Source organism: Neofelis nebulosa, chromosome 1 (assembly GCF_028018385.1).
Source record: "Neofelis nebulosa isolate mNeoNeb1 chromosome 1, mNeoNeb1.pri, whole genome shotgun sequence".
Lineage (NCBI taxonomy): Eukaryota > Metazoa > Chordata > Mammalia > Carnivora > Felidae > Neofelis > Neofelis nebulosa.
Window position 1 is genome coordinate 127,834,160 of NC_080782.1, and position 14,908 is coordinate 127,849,067.

The window sequence follows — 14,908 nt, forward strand, 5'->3', positions numbered from 1 at the left end:
CCCGACCCTCCATCTTGGTTATCCTATTTCCTTTATGTTTGTCCCGTTATCCTAACCAGACTTTGAGTGCCTTCTTATATGCCGCTTCTGTAGTCTCCTGGAATCTTAAGGTATAAAGGACATGCTCTGCAATAGTAACAACTGTCTTTAAGAAACTGGTTTTATTTTTTAACCAGTATATGAGCTCCACTCCCACTTACTGAGGGTATACTAATGTACCACACACCAGTCTGAGAGTCTCAAACACAAAAGTAAATGAGGTAAGATGCCCGCTCTTACACAGCTTGCCCTGAGAAAGAACACGGGGGCAGGGCTGAGAATGCTTGCACAAATACACGCTCTAAAAAAGGCAGATCTAAAACATGCTCTTTTAAAAAAAACTACCACGTACAAACCACAATGTATTCTATTCTAATTTCTTTAACAGGTGAGAATATTTAAAAGTTTTTCCTAATTAAAAAATGTTCAGAACTGTAAAGTAATAAACATTTCTTTTTTCTTTTTAAGTTTAGATGAAGCAACTTTTTAAGTTGCTTTCTGAGAAAGAAACAAGATATTAAGGGAAGGCATAAGGGAACAAGTCTGGAAATGCAAGTACCTAAGTAAAATTTACTGAGAGTCTACTATTTGCTAAGTATTATGCTACATGCTAGGATGCAACAGTGAGCAAAACCCAAGAGTGATCTTGCACTGATAAAGCTTACAGTGCAGTAGAATTAACAGATAATAATCATAGAAGCAAATGGCAAATTTCAATAACGCTGAGTGCCACAAACAGAAGTCACAGAGTGTGGAAAGTCAGAAGCTTCCCTGAAGGAATGACATCTAAAGAAAAGATCTGAGGGAGCAAAGACAGTAATCTAAGCAGAAAGAAGAACACATCCTCACGCCCTCTGACTAGAGAGTGCATGGCAGTCTTAAGGAAGTGAAAGACAATGGAGAAGGGCCAAGGGGAAGTTTGGTACAATTAGGGAAATGCCACACTATGTAGGGTCTTGTAGGTCATTTTAAGCATATATCTTCACCCTCAAGTCAATACATAACTACTAAAGAGTTTTAGTTGTGTCACTAATGAAATTAGAAGATCACTTCTGCAAAGGACCTCTGGGACAATTTTAGATACAGAGGATTAGGTCAGTAAATGCTGATTCCCTCCCAAAGACACTCTGCAAAATTTACTTTTTAAAATTTTCAGAAGCATATTTAATCAATGAACAATCAGAATATTTTTATTAACAATTAGTATTAATTTTAATCTAATGCGCATTTTCTCTCAAGCTAATGTAATAAAGAATTCAAAGTGTATTAGAAATTAGAAATGGTTTACTGAATTATAATATGATCTTATATAGTGCTAAAAATTAAGTACAATTAAGTCAGCCTCTGTAACTATACTTTTATTTTACTCTTAGTTTTTAATACTACACATCTTGTAAAACACACTAATACCAAGATAAAAGGGAAGTAATTAAAGCAATATAAAGTTGGGGCGCCTGGGTGGCGCAGTCGGTTGGGCGTCCGACTTCAGCCAGGTCACGATCTCACGGTCCGTGAGTTCGAGCCCCGCGTCAGGCTCTGGGCTGATGGCTCAGAGCCTGGAGCCTGTTTCCGATTCTGTGTCTCCCTCTCTCTGCCCCTCCCCCGTTCATGCTCTGTCTCTCTCTGTCCCAAAAATAAATAAACGTTAAAGCAATATAAAGTTATAAACATCATAATTTAGGGATCCGAAGCTCAATATTATAAATTTATTTAGCAAGCTAAAATATCCCTCCGAGGAAGGCTGAGGAACTCATCTACAAACCACTGACAGCGTTTAGCATATCAGCTACCTAATCCACAATACAGGATCTAAGCCCTGTTTATGGATATTTCCCGCTCTTAAAATTTCTCCTACTTTTTTTTCAAATGTTTTTGCTGTGATCCATTAAGACAGTTTGCAAATGTTAATATACCTTACCTAAAATATTTCAACAATGCATCTTAAAATTTACATTTGCATAGACAGAAAGAAGCTTATCTTACCAATAAAAAAAAAAATTAAGAATCTTTGGTAGCTAATTACCAGATAGGCAGGACATCAGGGAACCATATTCTTCCCAAGTATTTGGAGACTTCAGTGTGAATATCATCTAGGTTATAATTACCATCAGGGATCAAAACGTCTTCCATTATGGAGAGGTGGGTCAGCCTTTTCCCACACCGTCTTACAAAATCAACGAATGCACTGCAACTCACTTCACATTCACTGAGGCCCAAGGCTGTTAAGTTTTTACAGCATTCAGCAATGCAAATAAGTTCATTGTCAAGAGTCTGAAGACCATTAGCACATACCACTAACTCAATTAGTCGTGGACAGTTAAGACCTATCCGGCCTAGAGCTGCTTTGCTTACCGAACGACCAAAATAAAGGTTAGTAACAGGGGTTTCTTCTCTGAAGAATGCCTCAAATTCTTCTTCATATAAAAAGAAATACATAACAACATTAACTCCAGGGGAGTGTTTAATAAGTGCATCCCAACTTTGTTTTTTAATAGTGTGAAATTCAACCTGTCCAGGATTTTCACTCACAACATCAATTCGAAGATGTTCAAGGCGAACATGAGTTTCACTTGAAAGGGCTAGGAGAAGTTCATCACTTAGAATGTAATAATTCAATGCCAATTCTCTAAGGCCTTGACAATGGTCAGCTATACAAAGGATTCCTGCAGGAAACAGGGAAAAACTTTTAAGAACCAAGAATTACTGATACTAATACAACATTTCATAAATCTAAATTTGACATTAGTTATTCATTATTTGCCAAAATAGACATGAAATGATTTCTGAGATGGATGCCAAGATACAGGCATATAATTATATGTAGTAATAAAAAATATATGTATAATAAAATATACCTACGACTAAAATACTTTTAGATGCAATTTAAACTATGCCTAGTTTACAGATTAAGACTTCTTTTGAAAAAATATTACTTTTTCAATTGTTTCATAAGCATGTACTTTTCAGTATGAAATTACATTGTGACTATTAGTATAATAAAAAAAAAACATCAAAAAAGCTTAAAAAGATATAGTGTACCATCAGATGAAACATGAGGACAGCTACTCATTTTTAGGAGTCTTAGAGTGTCACTATTATTGGCCACGAGAATCTTCAGTGAAGGATCATCCACTGGTGTATCTTCAATTTTGACCGATGATAATGATTTTGAGTTGACAAAAACAACTGTAAGTGCTGACACAAAATGAGACTTCCGCGGCAATAAGGAAAGAATTGTGGAAACATTATTCAAACATCTAAAGCTTCAATCAAATAGGCCATTAAAACTACTTATATCAACACTTACTAACAAAAACACAGTAAAAGCAATCAACATGTTAGTGTTTTTCATGACACCATTAGTCAGTAGAAGACAAAGTATACTTTCATACTTTTACAATTGATAAATGGAATGGTAAGAAAGGAAGAAGGTTTCCAAAATTTCATACACACATCTTCCAATTATTTTCCATCTTAAGAATGTGATTGCCAATATTAAAAGGATATAATTATATTTATTTCCTAGAAGAGGGGCTAGCAACTTAAGATCTGCTGGCCAAATCCAACCTAGTATGTTACTGTATGTCTCTTGAGTTCAGAATGGTTTTTATATTTTTAAGCGGCTGAAAAAAGTTTTGTAAAGAATAATATTTTGTGGGGCGCCTGGGTGGCGCAGTCGGTTAAGCGTCCGACTTCAGCCAGGTCACGATCTCGCGGTCCGTGAGTTCGAGCCCCGTGTCAGGCTCTGGGCCGATGGCTCGGAGCCTGGAGCCTGTTTCCGATTCTGTGTCTCCCTCTCTCTCTGCCCCTCCCCCGTTCATGCTCTGTCTCTCTCTGTCCCAAAAATAAATAAAAAACGTTGAAAAAAAAAAAAATTAAAAAAAAAAAAGAATAATATTTTGTGACATGTGGAAATTATATGAAACTTCCAGTGCTCACAATTAAAGTGTGGCTGGCACACAGCTGTGCTCCTTCACTTACATGCTGTCCGCGTCTGCTTTCACACTACCATGCTGGAGATGAGGAGCTGCAGAACTACAGCCTGTGGAGCCTAAACTACTGACTGTCTGAATCTTTTCAACCCCTGCCATAGAATAAACAAATTTTTCATCTGTTTTATTCACTCCTGTATTTCTAGTACCTAAAATAATATCTGGCACATAGTAGGAGATCAATAAATATTTGTTGATGAATGAGTAAATAAATAAATAAATAAATAATCTTATTCTTTAGTGATATGCCTTTTGTAGAAAATTAAATAAAGACTCCAAAGTGCATACAATTTCAAAATTTTTGACAGATAGCCTGAAAACCAAATCCATGCATGATCATTTTCCCTTTTTGAAAGTCCATCCAGATTCTGCCAAAGGTTCTATTACTCCTATTAGAACGACCAAATTGGAGGGGCCCCTGGGTGGCTCAGTTGGTTAAGCAACAGGCTTTGGACTTTGGCTCAGGTCATGATCTCATAGCTGGTGAGTTTGAGCACCATATCAGGCATGTCGGGCTCTCTGCTGAGAACTCAGAGCCTCGAGCCTGCTTCAGATTCTTTGTCTCTCTCTCTCTGTCCCTCCCCCGCTTGTGCTCTGTCTCTCTCAAAAATAAATAAACATTACAAAAATTTTTTAAAAAAGAATGACCAAACTGTTATGTCCATTTATAATCAAGTTCATTTATAATCAAGCACACTGGTTTATACTAATTGTAAATTGATGTATATAAATTTTTAAATGGTGGATAGCTAGATCTCTTTACCAAATTTTATTGTGCCAAAAATTATTAGAGAAATACATCACGTCTTCCTTAAGAAATTTAAGGTTTACTTTCCCTTTCATCAACTCTCAATGGACCCTTATGGTCCTGAAGGATGTTTTTAAGCATTGGAGTACACACTTCATTATCGTATCCATATATTCCTTCAGCACTCTACGCCTATGCCTAACAAAATACTGTCCTTGTATTTTATATTTCCTCAGTTTACAAGTGAAAAAAATTGACACTCAAGAGAGATACACAACTTTACCGAAAGCCACTCAACTCATTTAACTGTAAAGGCAGAGCTTGAAAGGAAGTCTGCTAATCACTGTTGCCTCACCCTCGTGACTGCATCAGCTTACCCAGAAAAGAAGCTGATGGGCTGCATTTGAGACAGCTTAGAATCTAACAATTTCAGGCTAATCTGATTCCATCATTCATATACAAGGAAATAACTGTTTAGAAGTAGTAAGTTTCCATCGGATGGCTTATATTACTCTAATCCCCAAATGACCCATTTTCCCTGTCTCTTAAAAAGATAAACAAGCTAGTGGAAATGCTTGAGAGCCATGACCCAGTTTATGAGAGAGAAGATGCTACTATTCCTCGGTCCTCTTCAACAGGAAGGTTTCCATTAGCCGGTTTTACTGGCACCCGTAATTTAGTGTTTATTACATACCAGGCACTACTTAACTCTAGGTTTACAGTGGTAAATAAACAAAATAGAACCCCTGCCCTCAAAGAACTTACATTTTGTTCTAGGAGAAGAGAATGAACATGCTAAATAAATAAGGTAATTTCAGGCACTGATGAATGTTATAAAGAAAATATTGACATATAGTGGAGTGTAACTGGGGGAGGGGGCACTGTTTTAGCAAAATTGGTCAAGGAATGCTTGTCTGAAGAGATGGCATCCAAGCTGAAGCCTGAATGAAGACAGTTACTAGTTTATGCAGCAGAGACTGCTGACTGCTTCCTAACAACCATTCATCCCTTCTTTTTTGGTAATCCAGTCTCAAGTTTTAGCTGGGCACATTACCAGCGAGCTAAGAAATATTCCTCGTCAAACAGAAACCTGATGTGGCCCCACAGCTAAGTGCTGGCCCCTGACATACCAACAGAAGCATTATGTGGTGCTCATGGCTAGCATCCCTGAAAAGCAGGGGGCGTACCCTTCTTTCCCCACTTCTTCCACCTGGCTGCCTAGAACAGGATGTGATGGCTGGAGCTCAGAAAGCCATCTTGGACGGTGAAAATGAAGAAAATGCCTTAAAGAAAATGGAATGCATGGAAGGGGCTCGAGATCCCAACAGCTTCACCCAGCTATGCTCATGCATAGACTTCTTTAATGTAAGAGAAATAAACTTCAGCCATGTTGTGTAAGCTACTATCGTTTTAGAGTTTCTATTTTATAGAAACCAATATCATCCTAATTGGTATAGTTCATTTAGAATTATGCTGTTCTACCTCCAATGCAGAAGCTATAGAATTACAAGAAAAACATCCACTATTGGCTATACACACTCTATATTCAAAGAAACTAAGTAAGGCACTTGAAAATCCTAAGCACAACATCTGAATTTTACATTAACGATAGCTACTGTAGAAACAATTATTAAAATTACAAAATATATGTAAAGAATGAAACCATGCATAAGCTATTTCAGCAAAAATACGTGCTAGTCAAGAGAAAACTGCCTCAAGTAACTCTCTGAATATAAGGAAGACACCATCTACTTCTAGTAAAAGAATCCTTTTTGCCTAGATTGAAATATTTGAGAACTTTTGTTTATCTCACAAAAAAGCCTGGCATCTTTACCTTTGACACATTCATAAAACTTGGTTTGGCTGTCGAAATCAAGCCCAAGGTCTGGAGAGAGCAGTTTACCAGCTGAGAAAGTATATCACAGGCAGCTTCTGCTGATTCAGTACTACTGTCAACCTACAAAGACAATTTTAAATCTTAATCTCCTGAAGGTAAGTTATCAGAAAATTATTGGCAATATAACTATTTAACAGAATTCAATTGCAAAACTGTATTTATCCCGTCAAGCTATAAAACAAATTAGTATTTTTTCTTTATACAAAAGGTCTCAGACAAAAAGTGAGAAATAGAGCTAGTGACACAGTAACTTTTTAGGTGCTCCATGCTTTCAAATCCTCTACAATGACATGAATTTTAGTAGTACAATCCAGAGGAAGCAAAATGAAGTTTAAGTTATAGCTCAAGTTCTTTACCTCAATCTATGCAAATAACTACAGAAAAACAGGAAATTGTTCAGAATAAAAATCCTGCAAACTTCATTGACCGCTTCAATATTGGGATCTAGATCTACAAAAAAAATGACATTAACAAAATGCAAGTCGTTTCTATTTAACGCTTTTCTTACCTTCAAGCTGACATACTGGAGATGGGTAGCATGCTTTTTAATGATCTGCTGAATGAGATCAGGATGTGTAGACTTAAAATATGAAGTTGCTGATTGGTTCAGTTCAAATTCAAACTTTCTCCAAAGGTCAGGAATATGAAAAACTTCATTCCATTTCCTACATACTGAAGATGCCCGGGCCCGATCTATTAAAGGAAGATACTGAAAAATGCGTAATACTACGTGGTGAGGCAAACTCCCCCAGTCTAGAAGAACAGTGTGCATGTGGGTGTGGCTGAGAGAAGAGTAGAACCCAACTTTTGGTTGTTTCACTGCTGGTGAAGACTGGACAATTTTATTCACAACAGATACACTGTTCCTCTTCATTCTGTAAACATCAAAAGATGTTAAGTGATAACACTTTCCTCATTTCCTAGACATATGTCTTCTAATTGTATGGATTAACATTAGAAAATGAAAAACAGTTTAACAAATTTTAATAGCAATCTACTTTCCTGCATTGATAGGTACTGCGACATGCTAGGGATATAGAGGTAAGAGAGAACTTGCTCTCAAAGAGCTATGGTCAAATCGTGAAATAGCATGAGAAATGCCATCCCTGAAATTGGGACAAGTCGCACTGGAAGAATAAAGCAATGGTATGTGATTGAGTTTGTGAATGGGAGGGAGTGGTTGGGGAGGCTTCTAAAAGGAAACGTCTATGGAAGCAGTGTGTGTCCCAGGCTCATTCCTGGTCAATTACTGTACTCTTACTAACTTCTACAGAGAAGAAAGCATCACAGTGCAATTGTGCTAACAACTCCTGGGAGTTCTGAAAGACAGTAAAACATAATCAAAAGCATAGGCCTGGAAAAGTCCCAGCCGGGCCATTTACTAACCATGCAATCTTGTCTGAGCAAATTTAAGCCTCAGTTTCCTCATCTGAAGAGCAGGGAGAATAGCAGTACCTCATCTCATAAGGCTGTTGTGAGGATTAGAGTACCCTAAGTACTGGAACATAGTAAAGGCTTAATCATTGTTGCAGTCATTGTTGTTATATTAAATTGTCCAGTGCCTTCTTCTGAACTAATTTCATTTCTTAAATTGAAGCACAATTTTCAGGTGACACCCAGGACAAAGGAGCTCTACTGAAGCTGGACACACCAGGGACAGAGCCTTGTAAGCAATGCACCTGATGCTCAATAGCAAAGGAATGAGTAGTCTTCTCCAACAAAAAGACATGATGAATCTCTAGGTATTAGCCAGCTTGAGACACAACTAAGTTCCAGCAAATTTCAGGTCTAGATATACCCAAGTATATAAGGTTATCTTGTGTGTACGTACATTCTACGTAAGAATCCAAAGTGTTTAAGCACACAATTATTTCAGAGGCAAAATAATGCTAAGAGTGGTTCTGAACTTTATTTAACTTTGGTAGACTATTTAACCCTCTTTTCATCCCTGAACATTAGAAATATATATATCTCTGTATGATGTGAAACATTTCTTAATTACAGGAGAAAGTTGGATCCCAAAAGCAGGACAGACCTATTAAGTTGCTATAAAAATGAAATGTCATCTTTAGGGTTTGGAAAACTAAAATGAAAAGCAAAAATAGTTGCAAAGGTATATCTCAAGAGCTACCACACACATTTTAGTATGAATCAACTAGTTATGCGCATGACTGAGAAACGGTCCAGTGACATAACATAAAATATATCAAACTGCTGACATCAATAATTCAAAGCTTATTCAAAATATGCTTATTTTTGTTTTCTTTTTCCAAAATACACTTATTTTGAAAGGGCTGACCTACTCTTTAATTTTAATGCCCTAAAATGAAATCCAATGGCCCAAGTAAGGTAAAAGAATGTACAGTGGATCCTAAATTGAGAGCACATTTATAAACATTTTGCCTGTACGTGTTTTATTCGGTAAGCTTACAGAATGTATTGTTAAAATCTTACAAGTTATCACCAAAAAAGTTGTCGCTAATATAATCCCTCACTGGAAAAGCAGTGAAACCGAAAGCCAGATGAAAATTTCATCTAAGTATCAGGTTAGAAAACTGCCTTGCAGTTGTAAACAAAGGGATTATGCTACACATTAAATCTGATTCTACATAACATGGATTGTTTTGTTTATTCAGTAAAATATTAAATTGCCAATTCACTGATAAAATCACCAGAAATAACAGATATTAGATGAATACCAGTAATTCTGTTAAAAATAACATTTCATTTCCCTTTTCCTTGTGTACATTTATTTTCAGAGTATAAAACCCATCCACAAAGTTGGGGTTTTTTTTGTTTTTTTTTTTTAAGTAGGCTTCATACCCAGCATGGAGCCCAACACAGGGCCTGAACTCATGACCCTGAGATCAAGACCTAAGCTGAGATCAAGAGTTGGACGTTTAAGTGAATGAGCCATCCAGTGCCCCCACAAATCATAAATTTTATACAATCTAGTTCCAGGAAGCACCATTAAAATATATGTTAGAAGGCAAGACAAATTAATCTTTATTAGCTTGAAAACCATGACATAAAAATTCTAACCTAAACATACATGATCATTGAAAAGAACTGGTGATTTCTCTTTCAAACTCCAACTTTCTTACCTAAAGGAGGCTTCCAAGTTATAGTTCACTCCGAACGAACCACATGAAGTAACAGCTGCCATGGGGTACTCACCAACATCCATGTGATTTCACTTCCTAGCTTGGCAAAATACCACAAAAATACATTCATCAGAATATATAAGGAAAAATCCAATAATTCTTATGCTTAGGATATTTAGATACGATCGCATTACGTTGAAGGATTTTGTTTAGCAATTATTGATTCCCAAACAATTATTTTCTACTTGGGAGGAAACCAGTCCATAAAAACAACTCGGCTGGTTAGTGGGAACGTCACCACTCAAAATTAGACAGGAGGTTCTACTCAGAAGGCTGTGATCAATCAGAGAGTTCTGAAAATTCATATTTTAATGAGCATGTATGGAGAGATATTACAGAAAGTTTAAGTAGTCCAAGATTTTATGTAGTTGCTTATGGGCTGTGTTAAATCTTTCAGTTCCAGTTTTTAGGAGCACATAATGCCACCAGAGTAATGATAATTAAATAAGAAGACATAAATTTTTATCAAATATCATTTGACTAGTCTCCTATTAACACATGCTTTTGTGGTTTTTTAAGTTTTTCACTGATGTTGATAGATATAACTGATTCATTCATAATCGATTCATTCCTAACATCTTTGAGGTCTGACCAATTTTAGGCACAGTGACCTACCAGAGTTGGAGGCATTCTATGCACATAGAAGAAAACAGTAACAGGTCTACATCGGGATAAAATTCACTGCCTTGGCATCATAAATAAATGTCGTAAAGTAATAAATAAATAAATAAATAAATAAATAAATAAATAAATGCATTCTTACCACTTTCATAAGCCAAATTCAACTATACAGAGGAGGTGGTGGGGGGCAATCTATTAATCCACTAAAAATTTCTAATAGCTGCTATCTACTACCTGCCAGCTCTCAATTTCTCTCTGAATCCAACTCCTAACACAGAGTTTTGGAGCACAGATAGGGAAAACGTATTTGAGTTTAACATCCACAATTTCATTTCCCCACCACTACCCGTTGTTCTACTACTATCTGAACTACTATTTACAAGCTAATGGCAAGGCTGGTTCTCCTACTTTGTATTCCACTCCGGAAGTAGGCAGAAAGGAGCTACTGGCACATTTTCAAAGGAATATCACAAAAATAAGGGAAAGGTAAATGACCTGTAGTCCCCTCATCAGATGTCACACAATTTTATTTACTGCAGAAAACTTTCTGCTGAGGTATCAAGTTGACTAATTCTGTGTTTGCAGGCCGTTGTGTATGCTGGAGAATACAGCAGTAATCTAGCAAGAGTACCACAACAGTGAATTACTATCTAAAACCCCTAAGAAGATGGTAAGTAAGTACCTATCACCAATCAATTCACTGGAGTCTTCAGAATCAGATGAACTACTTCCCTGGGTACTGAGGACACTTGTTTGCTGTTTCAGAGTGACTATCTGGAATTGTGAGCCACAGAAGAACATAAAATCAGACTATGGGACCCCATCAAGTGATAAACCAAACTTCCAAAAAAGGATAGCTTGACACTGATCTTTAGTGCAAGTCTAGAGTTTGAAAAGATTTATTAGCATTCAGCAAAGAATGTAACAATGACTCAAAATCCACTTAGTGGCCTAATCACCCTAACCCAATTTCCTTTTTTGTTATCTTTACTAATTTGGCGGAACAGGTGAACATGTGAATTGGATCCTCTAAGAGTATTTAAGAAATCTCCAACAGTATTCTTGAGAAGAACATTCTCAAAGACATTAAATGAACATCTTGAAGCCAATCTGGTGGCAGCAATGGAAACAACTATCTTTTGCATCATCACTTCTTCCAGAATTGGTTAAATGAATACACAGGAAGTATTTTAGAAAGTTTCAAGTTTTCAGTCATCACAATGCTAGAAATACTGTGTGAATATTACAGATAACAGAAGATTCAAAACTACCTAAAACCCTAGACAAAGTTGTTGGAAGCAGCAACACGAAAATGAACAGAAATTATCAAATGTCCTTTATTTAAGCTGGTTTCTAAAACAGCAAACTAGAAATCTCACTGCTGCTACCACAGATTAAAAGGCATCTGCTAAGGGGTCTGAAATCCTAATCATGGGTGCAATGACAAGAAAGGTGGGGCCTGGACAGATGGGCTGAAGATCAGCTTTAAAACACATAGCTTTCTTTTTTTGTTTATTTTTTTATTGTTTTAATGTTTATTTGTTTTTTTTTTTGGGGGGGGGGGGGAGGAGGAGAGGGAGACACAGAATGGGATGCAGGCTCCAGACTCTGTCTGAGCTCTCAGCACACAGAACCTGATGGTGGGGCTCAAACCCACATCGTGAGATCATGACCTGAGATGAAGTCAGATGCTTAACTGACTGAGCCACCCAGACACCCCAAAAAACACATGGCTTTCTAATGGAAGAGTCAATTATGCTAAGGGCCAACATTTCTTCCCCAGAGTTTATCATCCAGGTAGAAAACAAAACATAATTTTTTTAGAAATATTGTAAAAAATATTTACAGTCTTTGCAATCCACATGACCTCAGCTGCCTTCTAAATCTAAAAACTGCAATTTCAAAAAAATATGAAAATCAATTACAGTATCATCGAGGGTTCAATAAGACAAAAAGAAGTATTATGTCAAATAAAATCTTTCCTAAAGCAGTGATTCCAGCATTTTGGTGTTCTCACCACTGATTTAGCAAATATTTATACTCTCTCCAAAGTGTCTCTGTGCCCTTAAGATATGCTTATTGAAAAAAAAACTTTAAATTTTAAAATAGGCATGTTTCCTTTTAATGACTCATAGGAAAACTGAAATTTTCAAAATATGTGTAGACTGAAAACACCTTTTGAGATGCAAAGAGAGGGTTATATAGAACCTGAACTGGGCAATCTGTTAGAATCCCTGGATGGAGGAGGGAGGGCTGTGTAAACGTTTTACTCTCCTTCCCCATCCCCAACCTCTGCAGCCAGACTCTGAAAGAGAAAAGGCAGGCCAGGTCCCAGACCAGGAGAAGCCTTCGGAACTGGGGAAGGTCCAAGACCTAACAGTTAAAACAAAGGATTCAAGAAAGCATTTTGCAACATTTTTTTTTTTTTTCCCCTGAGAAAATCCTCCTAATCCATTCAACTTCACATTTTGGGAAAAGTTTCCGGGCACACGGGCCAAGACAAAACGAGTCCCCTTTGAGTGCAGAATGTCCCAAGTCGCGGGAAAGGTCTAAGTCTACCTCTGTCTCGGACATCTCTTTATGGCAAACATAAACTCCGCCGCTACCCTCCCGGAACCTCCCCCCCTCCCCTCCCCCCCCCTCAACCCCGGCAGTCGCGCAAAAGCGAACACGCGGACCCGTGACCACTGCGCATTTTCCGCAAATACCGTAAAAACAATATCCCCGAGTGCGCGCCCGACGGCCGCGGGAGGCTGCGGACGGCCCTCTCAAAGCTTACCCTCCACAGAGGAAGAAAATTACTGAATTCGCGCACGCGGGTCCTGCGCAGGGCCCTGTGGAAAGACACACACGTGAGGAGCGAACCACCCGAGGCTGTAAAACCCGCCAGACGACCCCACCTCGGGGCAAATCAAATGCCGGGTTTGCGAGGCGCCTGGGGGCCGGGATCCGGGGTGCGGCCGCTCCTCGGGGCTCCCGCCACCCCCCAGCCTCGGGCGACGCCCGCGGGGATGCCAGGTCACGCCTCCTCATGCCCGGAATAAAGCGCGGGGACCGCCGGCGCCTCCGGGTCTCCACCCGCCGGAAGCAGGACCCGGCCTCCGGCCCGCGGCTCCTTCTAAGCAGGAGGAGGCGCACTCCTCGAAGACCACCGCGACCCCCACAAGGAAATGCTACCTTCACGCACGTAACCTCGGGGCTTGCAGCGCGCGCGACTCGGCGGCGTCCCCGGGCCGTGCTGCACGACAGGACCCGCCCACCCCGACGGCGCTCCGGTGTCCCTCCCCCACCCAGAGCTGGCGGCGCCGGGAGCGGACTGAGACCCCTGAAGCAGCCGGCGTCCTCCACCCTAGCCCCGCCCAGGCCCCGCGTCCGCCCCTCCTCGCATGCGCCCAGCCCCGCCTTTCTCGAGAGGGAGACGCGCCCGAGTGCGCACCTGCTCCGTGATCCCCGGGGCGCCTCCCTAGGCGATGAGTGGGAGGTCATCTGCCTGCTGCTCTTTAGCTACACCTCTGTGATCACAAACGCCGTAAAACTGACGCCCAACCAAATAGTTCCAGTTTCTAGAAAAAAACCTCCCAGAAAAGAGCACACCTTTATTAATATACAAATACCTGAAACTTAAAATATCAAAAGTGGTAACCGCTGGATGTTAAATATGTGTATATTACCTCCCTGTCCTATGCCACATCTCATTCCCTGGGGCTAACCACTGCAATCCATTGTGTAAACTACCTGAGCTTCAATACATACACCAAAAAAGGACACAGAGGTGAGGATTTTATTACTTTTTCTTAATCATTAGTTGTTGTGTTTTTTTTAAGTCTGAGGTCAGACTATGCATAATATTCTGGAACTTCCATTGTTGCTTATCATGGACATAGTTCCAAATTGACACAAATTGTTTCCCCAGATTTTTTTTTCCAACAGCTTTATTGAGGTGTAATGGACAAACCACATATACTTAAAGCATGGAATCTGGTAAGTTTTGACATCCTTGAAACAATCACTACAATCAAGATAATGAATACATGCATATCTTCCGAAAGTTTCTTTATGCCTCTCTGTAATCCCTCCTTCATCTCCTCCCCCATCACCTTTCTGACACTATACATTAGTTTGCATTTTCTCAAATTTCTCAAAAATCATTTCTCAAAAAATCATTTCTCAAATGATTTCTCAAATCGAGTCATAGAGTATGTACTTATTTTTACCTGGCTGTTTTCACTCAGCATAATTGTATTGAGACTTATCCATGTTACTGGATGTATCATAGGTAATTTTTCTTTTTGTTGCTGAGTAGTATTCCATTGTGTGGGTATACCACAATTTGGGTATCCATTCACCTGAAGATGGATATTTGGATTATTTCTAGTTTGTGACTGTTACAAAACAAAGCTGCTGTGAGCATTATTGTACGTATTTTTGTATATGGTTATGCCTTCAT

The 14,908-nt window shown here is 38.9% G+C and overlaps 1 protein-coding gene across 2 annotated transcripts; it reads right to left on the bottom strand.

The window, feature by feature from the left end:
• Nucleotides 1-1,494: 1,494 nt before the first annotated feature.
• LOC131515282 (F-box/LRR-repeat protein 21) lies at nt 1,495-13,745 on the bottom strand. 2 transcript variants are annotated; one of them, XM_058736034.1, is made up of 7 exons: nt 13,639-13,745; nt 13,241-13,295; nt 9,781-9,876; nt 7,185-7,551; nt 6,614-6,736; nt 3,079-3,250; nt 1,495-2,702 (listed from the first exon to the last, which is right to left on the bottom strand). In XM_058736034.1, exons 3-7 carry the CDS (start codon nt 9,861-9,863, stop codon nt 2,059-2,061), a joined length of 1,389 nt encoding a protein of 462 aa, XP_058592017.1. In that variant the 5' UTR covers nt 9,864-9,876; nt 13,241-13,295; nt 13,639-13,745; the 3' UTR covers nt 1,495-2,058. The 2 variants fall into 2 exon arrangements, with proteins under 2 accessions (XP_058592017.1, XP_058592023.1); XM_058736040.1 differs by lacking the exons at nt 13,241-13,295; nt 13,639-13,745 and having other exon boundaries at nt 9,781-10,052.
• Nucleotides 13,746-14,908: the final 1,163 nt, after the last annotated feature.